At 41.6% G+C, this 15,868-nt stretch overlaps 1 protein-coding gene across 1 annotated transcript in view; it reads right to left on the bottom strand.

Annotated features, from left to right (window-relative positions):
* Positions 1–15,868, bottom strand: part of KIAA1549L (KIAA1549 like) — an 85,726-nt gene that overhangs the window by 33,912 nt on the left and 35,946 nt on the right. Inside the window, exons 9-12 of the mRNA XM_030202426.1 lie at positions 14,808–14,971; positions 7,057–7,232; positions 3,395–3,504; positions 1,725–1,894 (exon numbers count right to left, since the gene is read on the bottom strand). Of these exons, the coding sequence (XP_030058286.1) occupies positions 1,725–1,894; positions 3,395–3,504; positions 7,057–7,232; positions 14,808–14,971 (620 nt within the window). The remainder of the gene's footprint in view (positions 1–1,724; positions 1,895–3,394; positions 3,505–7,056; positions 7,233–14,807; positions 14,972–15,868) is intronic.

Raw genomic sequence — 15,868 nt, forward strand, 5'->3', positions numbered from 1 at the left:
CTGTAGCACACTGCGCCTACATTTTAATGCACACAGGCAAATAGGGGCATGCTTCTGGGTGGGGAAATGGGATTTCGTAGGTGTTTGAAGATTGGCGTGTGTTGTTATAGAATATGGCCCTCTGCACCTAAATCTACACGCTGGGATTTATGCCACATTTTCATTGGTGTAAATAGACATGTGTAGTTTTAGGCGCTAATATCAACTAAGCATATTGTATATACCGTGCCTAAATCTAGGCGCCGCTTATAGAATACGCTTAGGCAGAAATGTTTTCCGCAGATTTTCTAGGGGTCATATATAAAATCTGGCCCTTAATGTGCAAATACTGCAAACAGAGATCTAAGTTTGTGCCTGAGGGAGTAGAGTGTTAAATGACGTGCCTAAGGTCTCAGATGGGTTACAGTTAATTTTCTTATATTCCACTAATGCCGTTTACACAGTTCACAGCGGATTATAGAAAGAACACTAGAGCATAAAAATGTCTAGGATGTAACAATTATAAGAAAAAGGAAGAAACTCAGCAAAATTAACACCCTCTACTTTTTAGCCACATACTCGGAAAACAATAAAGTCGTAAAGGGAAAGTGAAAGGGAATAGGACCATACTGCCTTTCTGTGTTTTTTTTCCAACTACATTCAAAGCAGTCTGCATGATATATACAGGTACTTATTTGCACCTGGGGCAATGGAGGTTTAAGGGGCCTTTTACAAAGGTGAAATGAAAAATGGCCTGCAGTAGTATAGACGTGTGTTTTTTTGGCGCGTGCAGAATCATTTTTCAGCACACCTGTAAAAAAATGCCTTTTTTTTTTTAACGAAAATGGACATGCGGCAAAATGAAAAATTTCCAAGCGTCTATTTTGGGTCTGAGACCTTACCGCCAGCCATTGACCTAGTGGTAGAGACTTATGCGGTAACCGGGTGGTAATGACCTACACGTGTCAAATGCCACTTGGTGAGCGCCCAATATGCATGTCCGAAAATAAAAATTATTTTTCGGATGCGCGTATCAGACGCGTGGCAAAAATGAAATTACCGCAAGAGCCACGCAGTAGCCAGACGGTAACTCCATTTTGGCGTGTGTTGGGCACTCGTAGACGTTCATGTGGTTTAGTAAAAGGGCCCCTAAGTGACTTGCCCAGAGTCACAAGGAGCTGCAGTGGGAATCGTTCAGGATCAAAGTCTGCTGCACTAACTAGTAGGCTACTCCTCCACTCCATGACAAAAGATATAAATTAATAAGGAAAACTCTCCAGAATTTAGTTGCCCAATATGAAAACAGACTCATAAAATATTCATTCATGAGAATACCCTTAGTTCGAAATAAGTGAAAGACAACGAGAAATAACAGTAGACATCTCTTGTAAGTCAGTAGAAGCGGGAAATATAATTGTAATATCATCCACATATATATAATTCATACATCCTTCTTTCTCCAATAGTCTTCCTAATGTTGACATCAAAACATAAACAGGGTCAGCGACAAGGGCGAACCCTCAGGCACACCTGAAGGAAGTGACCAACTTTCCGACATATTACCCAAGAATTTTAAACAATAGGATCTATATGACAGGAAGCCCCTGAATCATGGCAAAACATTTCCAGTGGGATTCAAACCCTGGCTTCCCTGGTTTTTAGCTTGCTGCTCTAACCACTAGGCTACTTCTCTACTCCCAGGGGTAAGGGTGAAGGTTATTCCTGCGTATGGTAGTTCTCCTTACCTCACCATTAATTATAGCTGATTCTTCGGGGGCTGGGTTAGCGAGAGGCAGAGTCACAGGTTTTATTGCAATCAGCTGTACAGATCCTGAAGATGTGTCAGGTGGACCAGTAGTGATTTTGGCGCCATTATCAAACAAAGTGCTTCTTTCCTCTTCATCGCTTATAATTCCTGGAGCACAATAAATTAGAGGTAGAAATTGGTCAAGTCACTGGTTTATAGATTGCAAAATTGGCTACAGATATAATGTGCCTTCCGCCTTCCTTTTGGTAGGCAAAAAGAAAAATGTTAGACTTAAAGGCTTTCGGTTTTTCTTTCAACCTAAACCAATTACATAACTATCTAAAAATGTGTGAGGCAAAATTTAAATCCAGAGCTAGCCTTAGAATCACCTTTTCTGACATATATTCAAACTCTGTTGCACTCATGATTCAAGCCCGAGTCTGAGCTCCTGGAGTGAAATGCAATAATACACTTACAGAAAAGGGTAAGTATTAAAAAAAGAAACCTAGCAAAACAAGATCATACAAGCAATTCATGCAATAAAATGAAATGTGTAAATGCTTAGAACAGCCTGTGAGATGTACAAATGTTACATTATGACCCTCCATTATTCAAGGTCTTTTCCCACTGGAGACAAAGCCTTAGCCAATCTGGCTCATTATATTTAGTATAGAACTGACAAAAATAAACCTGTTTCTGCAGCAGGATTTAAAGCTAGCTCTGCCTTTCTGATGCTCTATCATCTTCTGGTGAATTTTGGAATCTGTAGGCTGGTCTTGAAAGGAAGAAGCAAGTCTACAAATACCATAGTACACTGGGAATGACAGAAACTGGGATCCCCATAAGCTCCGAGAGTGAAAAAACACTTGTTATCTCCCTTTTGCTCCTTTGTACTTTCAGCTCTATGGAAACCAGGGTTGTGACTCTGGTGAGATGAGCCTCCATTCCCAACTACCCAGAGATGTTACCCCTGTTTTATAAATGCCCCTTTCCTGTACTGTAGTTTGTTCACTAAGGACCCCTTTTATCAAGTTGCGGTAAAAGAGGGCCTGTGGTGGCATCAGCGTCTGGATTTACCACGCACCAAGGCCTCCTTTTACCACAGCGGGTGAAAGGTTGTTTTTGCCCCCCCCCCCCAAAAAAAAACCCGAAATGGCCCTATGCTAATAACAGGGATTGGAATGCAGCCATTTCCGGGGGAAGCCCTTTCTGCCATCTATTTAGGTGACGGTAAGGGCTCCCACGCTAACCCAGCAGTAATCATTACCGCTGGGTAAGCCCTAGCACAACAAAAATTTAAAATATTTTTGTCTCACCGGAAATGACATGTGCTGGGGGTGGAAGCTACTGCCAGGCTCCTGTAATAGCCCATCAGTGGTCCCGATTTGATGCACGGCAAAGCGGCGGTAGCTCTACTGCCACTTTAGCAGTCCTCAGCTTGGGGTCATGCGCTAGGGCTCATTTGAGTCCTAAATCTGGCCACTAGGTGTATTTCTTGAGCAATGAATGCAATAGCCTCAATCTGGCCTCTCTCTAGGCACTGTGAACACTGTTTCCACTTTACCCCAGCCCCAGGGATCAAACCAAGCACGTTCCATAAAGCTTTTTGCAAGCCCAAGAAGAGCGCTCAATTTGCAACACTTGTGAAATCTAAAAGCCATTTCTCACCATTGCTCTTTCTTGCTCCATCCTTTCTTGATTTCTGTGGTGAGTTTTTCCCCGGGTTTGGTTTTCCTACTTCATTACTGTTCAGGGAACCATTCCCACAAGACAACTGACTGTAAACAACCATAATAAGTTATTTTTTGTTTATACAGGATAAACAATTCATAGTTGATTCATTTAAGCAAGTTGTATTAGTTTTTTATATTACACACAAAATACCAGGAATAGAAATTATAATATTGAAAAACCATCAAATCCATTATATGTTAAATACTAAAATCATATTATTATTTTTTCTTATATACCACCTGCAAGCCTGAAAGCTATTGAAGCAGTGTATATTCAGGTACAGTAGATATTTTTCTGTCCCAGGAAGGATCATAATCTGAGTTTGTACCTGAGGCAATGGAGGGTTAGGTGACTTGCCCAAGATCACAAGAAGCAACAGTGGAATTTAAATCAGGCTCCCCTGTCAGCTACAAATCATTCAAGATTATGTTTCCAGACCAATCTATATTTACAGCTACAGTATGACTCCATGATTAGGGCATTTAAAATAAACTGGGGTAACTATTTTTTTTCATACAATGCACAATTAAGCTCTGGAATTGTTACTGGAGAACATGGTAAAAGCAATTAATGTAGGTAGGTTTAGAAAGGGTTTAGACAACTGTCCATAAACTATTATTAAGATAGACTTGGGGAAAGCAGCATGGAATCTATCAACTTTTTTGGATTCTGAGGTGCTGGTTTGGCCACTGTTGGAAACACAGTGCTGGGTTTGATAGACTTAATTTTATTTAACAAAAAACATTATTTAAAGAAATTGGAAGCACTACAGATAGTAAACAACGAAAGCAAGTATGAAAAGAAAAATACACTACGGTCACCCAGTAATAGATTCAAAGTCACAAATGGGATAGGGACACATCTAAAGGATGGACAGGTAATAATGTACAAGAACAAGTATCTTCTAGTGTTAAAGAAAGTAAAATTAAAATCAGGTAACTTTGTAACAAGGCACAAGGCAGAAAAGGCACAATGGGTGGGTATGCTGCTGACATATGTATCTTTATGAAATAGTCTCCCAGATGTCAAACAAAGTTACACCTGTTCTAAGGCAACAGGAGCTTTGAGTATATATGTGTGGGGAAACACTTGGACTAACGTGTGTGAGCTATCGCTATCCACAGCAGTCACTCAGTTTCTGCATCATTTGACTAATAGAGCCGAAACATTCAAATAAAACTAAGATTTTATGGTTTTGTCATCCTTGCTCAGTTGCTCCTGCAGAGATAACCTTGTTGCAAAATATTTCTTTTCCTGTTGAATCTAAAGCCAAAGTACTTAGCGTGCTGTTAGACTCATCTTTAACTTTTGAGGCCTCAATGGAAGAAAACGCTGTTTAAGCTGAGGCAACTAACATACTTTAGTCAATCTGCATACATCTTATTAATACAAATGTTATTTCTATCACATTTAGATTACTGTAATGCACTCTATTTTAATCTGTCTGTTAAATTGGTGAGAAAAATGCAATTGATTCAAAATACGGCCATAAAGGTTGATATTTAATCTCAAGAAATTTGATAATATTTCATCTTATCGTGTTCAATTGCACTGGCTCCCAGTACATTAGAGAATATTGTATAAATCTCTTTGGCTTTTTTCAGGCAGTGTATGGTTTCTGTTCATCCTTTCTCACTGATTTGATCTGTGTTACATCAGGTCAAACTTCAGAGAGATTATATAGTTTTCTGATATTCTGCTCAGTTGCCTTGAAATAAGGAGTTTGAATCTATAGGATAGGGAAAATGGTTTTTGCCAATTTTATGATCCCTTTCTGGAATGCGCTTCCTACTAGCATTAGAACAGTAATTGATTATCTTTCCTTTCGGAAGAAAAGGAAGACCTGTTTGTTTTCTAAACCTTATCCTGTTTATGATGAAGTGTAATTGATTTTATGTATTTTTGTTCTGCATTGTATTATAAATTGTTTTAATTCTGTAAACCGCCCTGGTCCCTTATATACTAGTAAAAAAGGCCCGCTTCTGACACAAATGAAACGGGCGCTAGCAAGGTTTTCCTCGGAGTGTGTATGTTTGAGAGAGTGTATGCGAGAGTGACTGTGTGTGAGAGAGAGAGTGAATGTGCGAGTGTGTGTGAGAGTGAGTCTGGGTGCGAGTGTATCTGTGAGAGAGAGAGTGTGTGCAAGAGAATGAGAGTGTGTGCAAGTGAGTATGTGAGACACAGTGTAGGAGAGAGAGTGTGTTTCACACAGATACAGTGTGTGTGAGACACAGACTGTGAGACTGAGTGTATGAGACCAAGAGAGTGTGTGAGTGACTGTGTGACACATAGAGAGTGAATGTAATACAGTGTGAGACAGAGTGTGTGACAGACATTGTGTGAGAGTGAGAGAGAAAAAGACATTGATTGTGAGAGAGAGAGAGTGTGTGTGACAGAGATACCCCCCCTCGCTGGTGTCAGGCCCCCCTCCCTCTGGTGTCAGGCCCCCCCCCTCTCTCTCTCTGGTGTCTGAGCGTTACTGTGCAGGACGCTGAGCTCTGGCTGTGCTTCAAGGAACTGACCAATCCTATTTAATAGAATGCACCTCCAACATTCTGAAGCCGAGAAACCTCGTGTGATTGGTCACTTCTGCTTGTGATGAACCCGGAAGTAAGTGATGTCAATTCAGGAGATGGATACAGAGAGCAGGAATGCCTCAGCCATGCAGTCAGCTTCAGAATGTTGGAGGTGCGTTTTATTATATAGGATGTATTGACATTGACTTATGGACTCCTTTCAAAGCTGCAAAATTGAGAGCTGGTGGTTCTAATAAATGCTGGTCTTCTGGGTCTGCTGTGGGAACGTTATCTCATATGCCATTTGCCTGTACCAATTTAAAACAATTTTGGGTACCAGCGTAGGATTAGGAATTTGCACTGAGCTCAATTATAAAGTTGTTGTGTAGCAATCAGTTGCTCTATTGCATTTATTAAGTAAGGAGCAGGCAAAGCTATTTGAATATCCATGGTTAGGCAATGATATACTATTTAATTGGTCAGTGGCCATGTCTGACTGGTTAAATAGCTTTGAATATCAGGAGATTATTTACTCATCTGTACTTTGATGAATAAATTACAATGAATATATACAACTTTTTTTGCAGCCCCTCTGCAAACCTTACCCATTTTCCAGATGGATAAATTCTGTGGAACTGCAAAAGATTTTCTTTAAGAAGCCCCTAAGCATCCAGCAACACCGCAAACCACATAAGTGCTTTTAAATATGAACTCATCTATGTTCCCTGCACCTGCTCCGATGGCGAGTATCCCCAGAGCATTTTAAAAGTGTTCACTCAAGCATGCGAGATGCTGTTCAGTTCACTTATAAAACTATCCTCAAATTGCATAATTTTGACTTTTAAAAACAGAAAAAGAATCATATTCCTGCAATGAGTTATATATTATATTTGAAATTATGGAGGCAATAATAAAATTGGTTAGAGTGATTCATATGACGCGTGCAGGGGGATTTTCTGTGCCATTCTGAAGAAAGGGTGTTCCTGCAGTACTAGCAGAGCATGGAACTCAACTGAAAAGAAAGGGTTTCAGATAACAATTCTTAGCCATTACAAAATGACTTGATATGGAAGTACCTACCTTTTTTCAGTGCCAGTGGATTTGACAGTTTTCACTGTGCTTTCATCTTGAATCATTTCCCTGTCCTGGGAAACAGGAAAGGGTAACACTACAGTTTCTTGAGTAATGGGAAGCACTTCATTGTCAGCTCCTTGTTCCCCTAAATGGTGCTTTGCATAATCAAATCCTTGCACTGGCTGAAAAGACAAAGTGGTTCAATTGTTAATATTAAGCACCAGGTTTTGTACAAACTCTCATTAAGAAAAAGTGATCCCCCCCCCCCACACACACACACACACCTTTAAGTAACAGTGGGAGATGACAGACAGATGGTATGTGTCTTAGGCACTAAAGGGTCATTTTACTACTACTACTACAAATCATTTCTATAGCGCTACCATATACTAAGGTGCGCTGAAAAATGGGCTGCACTAGTGTAGGCGGATGTTTTGGGCACACGCAGATCCATTTTTCAGTACGCCTGTAAAAAAGGCCTTTTTAACATTTTTGCTAAAAATGGTCGTGCGGCAAAATAAAAATTGGCATGCGTCCATTTTGGGTCCGAGACCTTACCTTGCCCATTGACTTAGTGGTTAAGATCTCACGCAGTAACCATGCAATAATCATCTACATGTGTTGAATGATGAATACCACCCAGTTTCCGCCATGAATAGGAAAATTAAATTTATTTTCCGGTGCATGTAGCGAATATGCGTAAAAACAAAATTACCGACCAGGCCACGTGGTAGCCAGGCAGTAACCCTTAGTAAAAGGGTCTCTAAAGCTATTCTTCCATTCTGTCAGATAGACTAACGAGAATGAAGTCCCTAGCCCCAATTTGAAACCCCACCCACCCACCCACAAACACACACACACACACATCCCTTACCTCACCCTGCTACTTATAACCCAATCACAGAAGGGGAAAATGTCAAATTAACATTTATACAATTAGGGAACTTATACATTTAGTAGCAGCCACTAATAAGTCTCTTTTTAATGCTTTTTCAGCAGCAATTATGTGGATGGCTCTGTGGAAAATCCCTTTTAATGCCCCAGATACTATCCAATGGTGCTGGGGTGCAGTTAGGTCACAGCAAGGGCATAGCAATGAAATTCAGCCACTCTCCATATAGTTAAGTGGTTTATATAGGCTGCTCAACATTTATTTATTGGGGTTTATTAACCACCTTTATGAAGAAATTCACCCAAGGCAGTGTACCTACAGGTGCAGCTCCACATAAAGCTTACAATTTTGTTAACAGAATAGCAATAGTAAAGTGACCAACGATGAGCATAAATACAATCAATGAGGAAAACTTGGAGATGGCAAAGTGAATCAATGTCAGTACTGCAGAACAATCATATAATAAAAATATGATAAATGACAGACTACAAATGATAACAGGCAGCATGAAAAAGCACATAGTGATAATATTCACAATGTCAGCACAATACAAATGGAACATCTTAATGATCACACATTTGAGCATTCAAATAACATATATATGATAAATACCATAGGACTCATTTTCAAAACAGAAAAATGCCCAAAAAGTGGAATATAGTGGATGAGGTTTTTGCCAAAACATCCAAATCGCTATCTTTGAAACCCATTTTTAAGATGGTTTTCCATGCAGTTTATAGGCAGTGCATCCAAATCACAAGGAGGCATGCTGGAGGCAGGATTTGGGTGTTCCCAAAACTTGGATGCTTTATTGCCATAATGGAACAAAGCAAAAACATCTGGGCTAAATGCTAAACGGTTTGGTCTAGACCTGTTTCAATCACAACTAAGTCATAAAACATTGCCCTAAATGACCACTGAAGGTATTATAAGGTCCACCAACAGAAAGCTATTTTACAATATCAATGTCTCTGGTAACATCTGATCGCAAATAACACAAACCAAGACTAATAGCCACCAACTCAATAAAAGTGCTTATAACAGTTCACACCAGTATCATATAAAGAAATATTTTTTTGTATGTAGAGTACCCTCAGATATTTTCCACTATTACTGCAGTCAATAATGCTGCTACAGAGTGGCATAGCATTTCTTTCATCGGGTAACTCTAACAGAATTTTTTAGGGAGCAACACTCGCTCATTTTTTCATGCTTCCCAATCACCTTTGTGCTATAAAATCACTACTTGCTTAAAAATGTATACTTGTCTTGATTGCTGGAGGAAGAAAAGAATTATGCAGCTTTAACAGAAAAGAATTATGCAGCCTTAACCCTTGTCCCTGAGGAAAATGATTGAAACCCGCGGAGTCGGGCAGTTTCAGGGGAAGGTGATTGATGAACTTTTCAGCGAGGCAAGATAAGTGCACAGTTTTCACTAAGTACAAAAGGGCAACTATGATAAAATGAGGAAAATGGTTACAATGGAAGTTAAAAGGATTGGCTGCGAAGATTAGGACTTTTAGTCTGGCATGGATGTTATTTAAAAATACCATCTTGGAAGCCCAGACCAGTTGCATTCCATGTATTTACAAAGGTGGAAAGAAGAGCAAATGACAGCTAGCATGGTTAAAATGTGAAGAGAAAGAGGCTATTAGAGCCAAAAGAACACTCTTCAAAGAATGGAAAACGGACCTGAATAAAAAAAAAAATAAGAAGCAACATAAGCACTGGCAAGTTAGATACAAAGCAATGATAAAGAAGGCTAAAAGAGAATATGAAGAGAAACTTGCCACAAAGGCAAAGACTCACAGTAACAACTTTTTCAGGTACAGCAGAAGCAGAAAGCCTGTGAAGGAATCCATGGGATTGTTAGATCATGAAGTAACAAAAGGGGCACTCAGGGAGGACAAGGCCATAGTAGAGAGACTGAGGCCCTCATGATCAAAAGCAAACTCTGGCGCTAGAGGCTGTTAACGCCATACTAGCGCCAGAGTTTGCAGCCGACCCATGATCAGAGCCCTCGAGCGCCTGAAACAGCGCACTCGAGGGCTCTCAGCGCAAGTAGCAATGAATTCTTTGCTTCGGTTTTTACGAAAGAAGATGTAAGAGATCAACTTGTACCAGGAATGGTTTTCAAGGGTGTCGATGTGGAGGACCTGAAAGTTAATCTCAGTGAATCTGGAAAATGTACTGAGCCAAATCAACAAATTAAAAAAGGAGTAGTAAATCACCTGGACCAGATTGCAAGAACCCTAGGGTACTGAAATATCTCGCACATGACATTTCAGATCTGATGTTAGTGATCTGTAACCTGCTGTTAAAATTGTCCACAGCACTTGAAGATTGGAGGATGGCCAGTGCAACGCCAATTGTTAAAAAGGGTTCCGAGGTGATCTGGGAAATTACAGACCAGTAAGCCTGATGTCAATGCCGATCAAAATAATGGAAACTATTATAAACAATAAAATTATGGAACACATAGCTAAACATGGCTTAATGGGACAGAGTTAGCATGGATTCAACCAAGGGAAGTCTTGCCTCACCAATTTGCTTCATTTTTTTGAAGGCATGAATAAACATGTCAATAAAGGAGAGTCAGTTTATGTATTGTATGTAGATTTTCAGAAAGCTTTTGACAAGTCCCTCATTTGGACTCCTAAGAAAGTTAAAGAGTCATGGGATAGGAGGCAATGTGGATTAGGAATTGGCTATTGGACAGAAAACAGAGGGTAGACAAATAACCATTTTTCTCAATAGAGGAAGGTGAATAGTGGAGTGCCGCAGGGATATGTACTGGGGCTGGTGCTTTTTAACATTTATAAATGATCTGGAAATCGGAACAAGTGCGCTGATTAAATTTTCAGATGACAAAACTATTCAAACTTGTTAAAACACATTTGAAAAATTGTAGGAAGACCTTAGGAAATTAGAAGACTGGGCATCCAAAGGGCAGATGAAATTTAATGTAGACAAATGCAAAGTGAAACACAACACAGAAGTACAAATCTCCACAAGGAGTGCAAAGCACAACACAGCAGAGAAATCAAAACTAGGACATAGTTGGTGCCCAAAATTCTTTATTCAACTTCTGGATGACTTGACACTGGCTATGTTTCAGCTGCAAAAGACTGCCTCAGGAGTCTGAAAATTCAGAAGTACAGAATTCACCAATTAGCACTCAGTGCTCACAGATGCACCAATAGAAGTATAAACTGAAATTGCAATACACATTGCACAACACACACCGCAAGAGCAGTTATGTAGTGAACTTCTTCCTTGAATCAGAAAAGACTAAGACTGGGCATCCAAAAGGCAGATGAAATTTAATGTGGCCAAATGCAAAATGATGCACCTTGGGGAGCATAATCTGAATCATAGTTACCTGATGCTAGGGTTCACCTTGGGAATCAGCACCCAAGATAAAGATCTAGGTGTCACTGTAGACAATATACTGAAATCTTCTGCTCGGTGTGCAGGGGTTGCCAAAAAAGCAAACAGTATGCTAGGAACTATTAGTAAAGTGATGCAAAATAAGACCAAAAATACTATGATGACTCTGTATCGCTCCATGGTGCAACCTCACCTTAAGTATTGCATTCAATTCTGGTTGCCATATCTCAAAAAGGTATAGAGGAATTAGAAAAGGTCCAAAGAAGAAGGATCAAAATGATAAAGGGGATGGAACTCCTCCCATATGAGGAAAGGCTAAAGAGGTTAGGGCTCTTCAGCTTGGAAAAGAGATGGCTGAGTGGGGGGGGGGGGGGGGGAGATATGACTGACGTCTACAAAATCCTGAGTGGTGTAGAATGAGTAGAAGTGAATCAATTTTTTACTCTTTCAAAATATCAGAGACACAGAATATCAAAAACACAGAGTTATAGTGAAAACATCCAAAGTGCACTACATTTTCAATAAAACCATTTCAAATAGAGAAGATATTTAGTATCCTACTTAGGGGCCCTTTTACGAAGCAGCAGTAAGCCCAACATGGGCTAACCATACGCTATTCCGGGACTACCACTGGCCCAACATGGCTGCCGGTGGTAGTTCTGGCTCAAGTGTGCGCTATTTCTGGGGAAAATATTAAAACCCTGGAAATGGTTAGCGTGGCGGTAAGCAGTAATCAGGCATCACCCTTACCACAACCTGTTACCATGTGGCCATTTTTAGCATGTGGGAAAAACAGCCCCTGCCACTACCACAGGGCCATTTTTCCTGCAGCTTGCTAAAAGGACTCCTTAGAGCTTACAGTTACAAATGTGTCACAGAAATGTCATTCTTGTCAAAGCTCATACGACCAGTGTTTCAACTGAATATTTTGGTGTGGATGGCTTCCCTAGCTGCAGTTTTTCAAAACATGGCCCTTCAGTTTTTCTATGGTATCCCTTTCATTGTCATTTTTGATCTTTCAGGGCTTCTTTTACAAGGGTACGTTAGTGATTCCTATGCGGCACAGGTATCACTAGCACGGCTTTGTAAAAGAAGTCCTTAATTTTCACATTTTGTGCTAGTCTTAATCCTCATTTTTAGTTTATTTTTGGTTTTGTTCCAGTCACAATCACAGCTTTACATGCAAGCCTTCATGGTCCCTCACTTCTGTCCCCCTTGGGACAGCACAGCACTCCAGAGCTTCACTCCTGTTTTACACAACTTTTAGATCTCAAAGATTAGATTTTAAAGATTAGCAGAAATGAAGGCTCTACATCCTTGGTTTCACTTTGGTTTCATTTGTCCTGTGTCATTATTATATAGCATTTCTATCCTGGACCTGTTCAGTCAGTATATTTTTATCGCTGTGACATGCAACCTTCTCATGTTTGTCATGATTCAGCACAGAAACGTGCAGTGGCGTTCCTAGGGGAGCTGACACCCGGGGTGGATCGCCGATGCGCCCCGCCCCCCCCGGACGCAGCGCGACCACCCCCTGGTGAAAGGACACCCCCCCCCCAGGTGCACGCCACTGGGGGGGGTGCCGCGCGCCTGTCCGCTTCATTCGTTTCCATGCTCCCTCTGCCCCGGAACAGGAAGTAACTGGTTCCGGGGCAGAGGGAGCACAGAACGAATGTAGCTGGACAGGCGCGCGGCACCCCCCCCCCCCCCAGCGGCGTGCACCTGGGGCAGACCGCACCCACCGCCCCTGGAAATGTGTAATTTCAGATTTTTTTAATCGATTGTTTTGCTTTTTAGATCATGGTGTTAGGGGCCCTTTTTACTACACTACGGTAAAAGTAGCCGTGCAGTGTCCTCGGCATGTGGATTAGCCATGCGCCGTGGTCCCTTTTGCCGCAGCAGTTTTTTTTGTTAAAAAAAAAAAAGGAAATGGCTGTGCAGTAAATATATATTTGCCTTGCGGCCATTTCTGGAGGAGCCCTTAGTGTCTCCTATTTAAGAGGTGGTATGGGCTCCTGCGCTAATCTGGCAGTAACCTGGCAGTGAGCGGCACTTCCCGATTACCACCGGGTAAGCCCCTGGCAGAAAAAATTAAAAATAATTTCCAGCACACCAGAAATGGTGTGCAATAGAGGTGGCACTACCATCAGATCCCATGGTGAGCCAGAATAGTGCTGGATGGGTGCGCAACAAAGCGGAAGTTGCTCTACTGCCGCTTTGTAAAAGGGTCCCTTAGGGCCCTGTTTACTAAGCTGTGCTATAGAGGCAAGCTAGCGATTTTAGGGCACACTAAAAATTAGTGTGCGCTAATGCTAGAACACCCATAGGAATATATGGGTGTCTCTAGTGTTAGCGCATGCTAAAAATGCTAGCAAGCCTTAGTAAACTGGGCCTGCGCCCTGCAATCAGTGCAACCTTTGGTTTCCTCCTGTGCGGCAGGCATGGCATTATCACATTAACTCGCTAGGTGCCGCCACCGCCGCAGGTCCTCCGCTCCTCCTCTCGTTCTTCCTTCCTGTCTCTCTCTATGGTGTGTGCCGCATGGCCGGACAGGCCCTGTCTCAGTGCGGTGACGACGCATATTTCCTCTCTGCATAGGAGCCAACTTTTCAAAATTATTGGGGGTGCTAAACTCAATGAAAATAATCCCTCCCTGGACACATACAAGGAACTTTAATATTGGGGGTGCTCAAGCACCCACAGAGTCGGCTCCAATGCCTCTCTGGTTGAGTGGCTCCTCTCCTGTGCTCAGTGTGCTGTGGCTGCCTGCGCCTCCACCGTATCCGATCGGTCCGGCCCTGGGCTCACTGTACAGTGTACTGTACTGTCTACAGTCTAGCTAGCACGGTGCAGCAGGGCTGCTGGAATCGGATTATAATCCGGTTGATGGTCTCCCAACCCAACTCCTCGAGTCCCAGCCAGGGCAAAACAGAGGTCACAGGACAGCAGGAGGAGACAGCAGACAAACCAGAATTGTTTTTTTTGTAAGGTAATGACTAATTAATTTTCCAATGACAATTTCATATGTATTTTACTGACTGTAAAGAGAAAGAGTCAAAGACTGATTCCCAGCAGTGTCCCACTCCCTCCCTCCCCTCCCGCCCCCCCCCCCCCCCACACACATTATATACCACTTAATAAGGGCACACATTGATTAAAGTTTGCAAGTCATAAAATTTAGATAAGGCTGAGCCAAAGTGGAACTGAAGGGCTCGACTAAATGCCTCAGAGCTTAATAAGAAAAGAACAGTAAATTTGGCTCTTCGTTTCCCCCATGTCTATCAACTGTAGACTATGGACTTTTCCTCCAGGTGTATGTATGTGTGTGTGGGGGGGGGGGGTCCTTAACATTGTTTGCCCCGGGCCCAGCTATGTCTCTCGGCAGCCCTGCTGTATAATGGTAAATTTATCTGGGCTCTGCTCTACTCAAGAAAAGTCTAGAATTAGCTCTGTACGAGTAGAGTTAGCTTCTTACCTTCACTCTTGGGGGCATGTTTGTCATTGGTTCAGGTTTGAAGTCATTTTTATTCTTCCTGCACAGAACTGCTGTGATAATGATGATTATAACTGTTACAACAGTAATTGGAGCCAGGACTGCTGCAATAACCCACAAGTTGTTTGATGGATTTTTTACAACAGCTGCATAATCAACAAAAACATCATAAATTATTGAAACAATCTCATGGAACATTTACTGTCCATCATCTACAATTAAACTCAAGAGATTTTTTTTATATTTAGTCTGTTAATAACAGTCTATGAGCAATAAGTCAGTTTGGGAAAATGTGGCAGCTTTCATGTGGATTAGGTGATTTTGATATGATACAAAAAGGTATCAAAATATAGAATCAGACAACACAGGGAATATTTTTTCACAGAAAGGGTAGTGGATGCCAGGAACCCTCCCAAAATAGGTGATGGAAGTAAAAAAAAAGCCAAAGACTTTAAAAAAGTGGGATGACCACAGAGGAACCCAAAAGGGCAGGAGGATGGAAACCAAACAGAATACTTCAGCTCAAAACAGCTATGAAATTACTTTTGCAATTGTAAAGAAGCCATTGGGGAGTAAACCAGAACAGCACAGCAGGTTCAACTAAAAAACAAAGTTATGGGGGAAGTAACCTGCACTGTACAGCAGTTACAGCCCTAAAAATGAAGGCACTTTATGCTCACCAATGCCCCAGTGATCAATTTCTCCACACTGTTGCAAACAGCGCTTTAAAATTACCACCGGCACAGCGCAGGAAAATAACACCCCTAGGATCAACGCTAATCAGATGCAAATTCATGTGTATTATTAGCATTGACCATGGGGTGACTTCTGCAGGAGGATTGTGCCTCAGCATGCGCTCAGACACAATCTTCCTGCAGAAGAGTTTTGACAGGTCCAGGATCTTCTCCCAGGCTTGTCAAACCTACCTCCAGGCCCCCCATCCCGCCAAACACTGTCACAGCCCTGGGAGTTCAGTGGACTCCTGGATCTCCCACCTTCCCAATGGGTAAGGCCCCCTACAAATGCAAACACACTGGTGGTCC

The sequence above is a fragment of the Microcaecilia unicolor genome, chromosome 4, assembly GCF_901765095.1.
Source record: "Microcaecilia unicolor chromosome 4, aMicUni1.1, whole genome shotgun sequence".
NCBI lineage: Eukaryota > Metazoa > Chordata > Amphibia > Gymnophiona > Siphonopidae > Microcaecilia > Microcaecilia unicolor.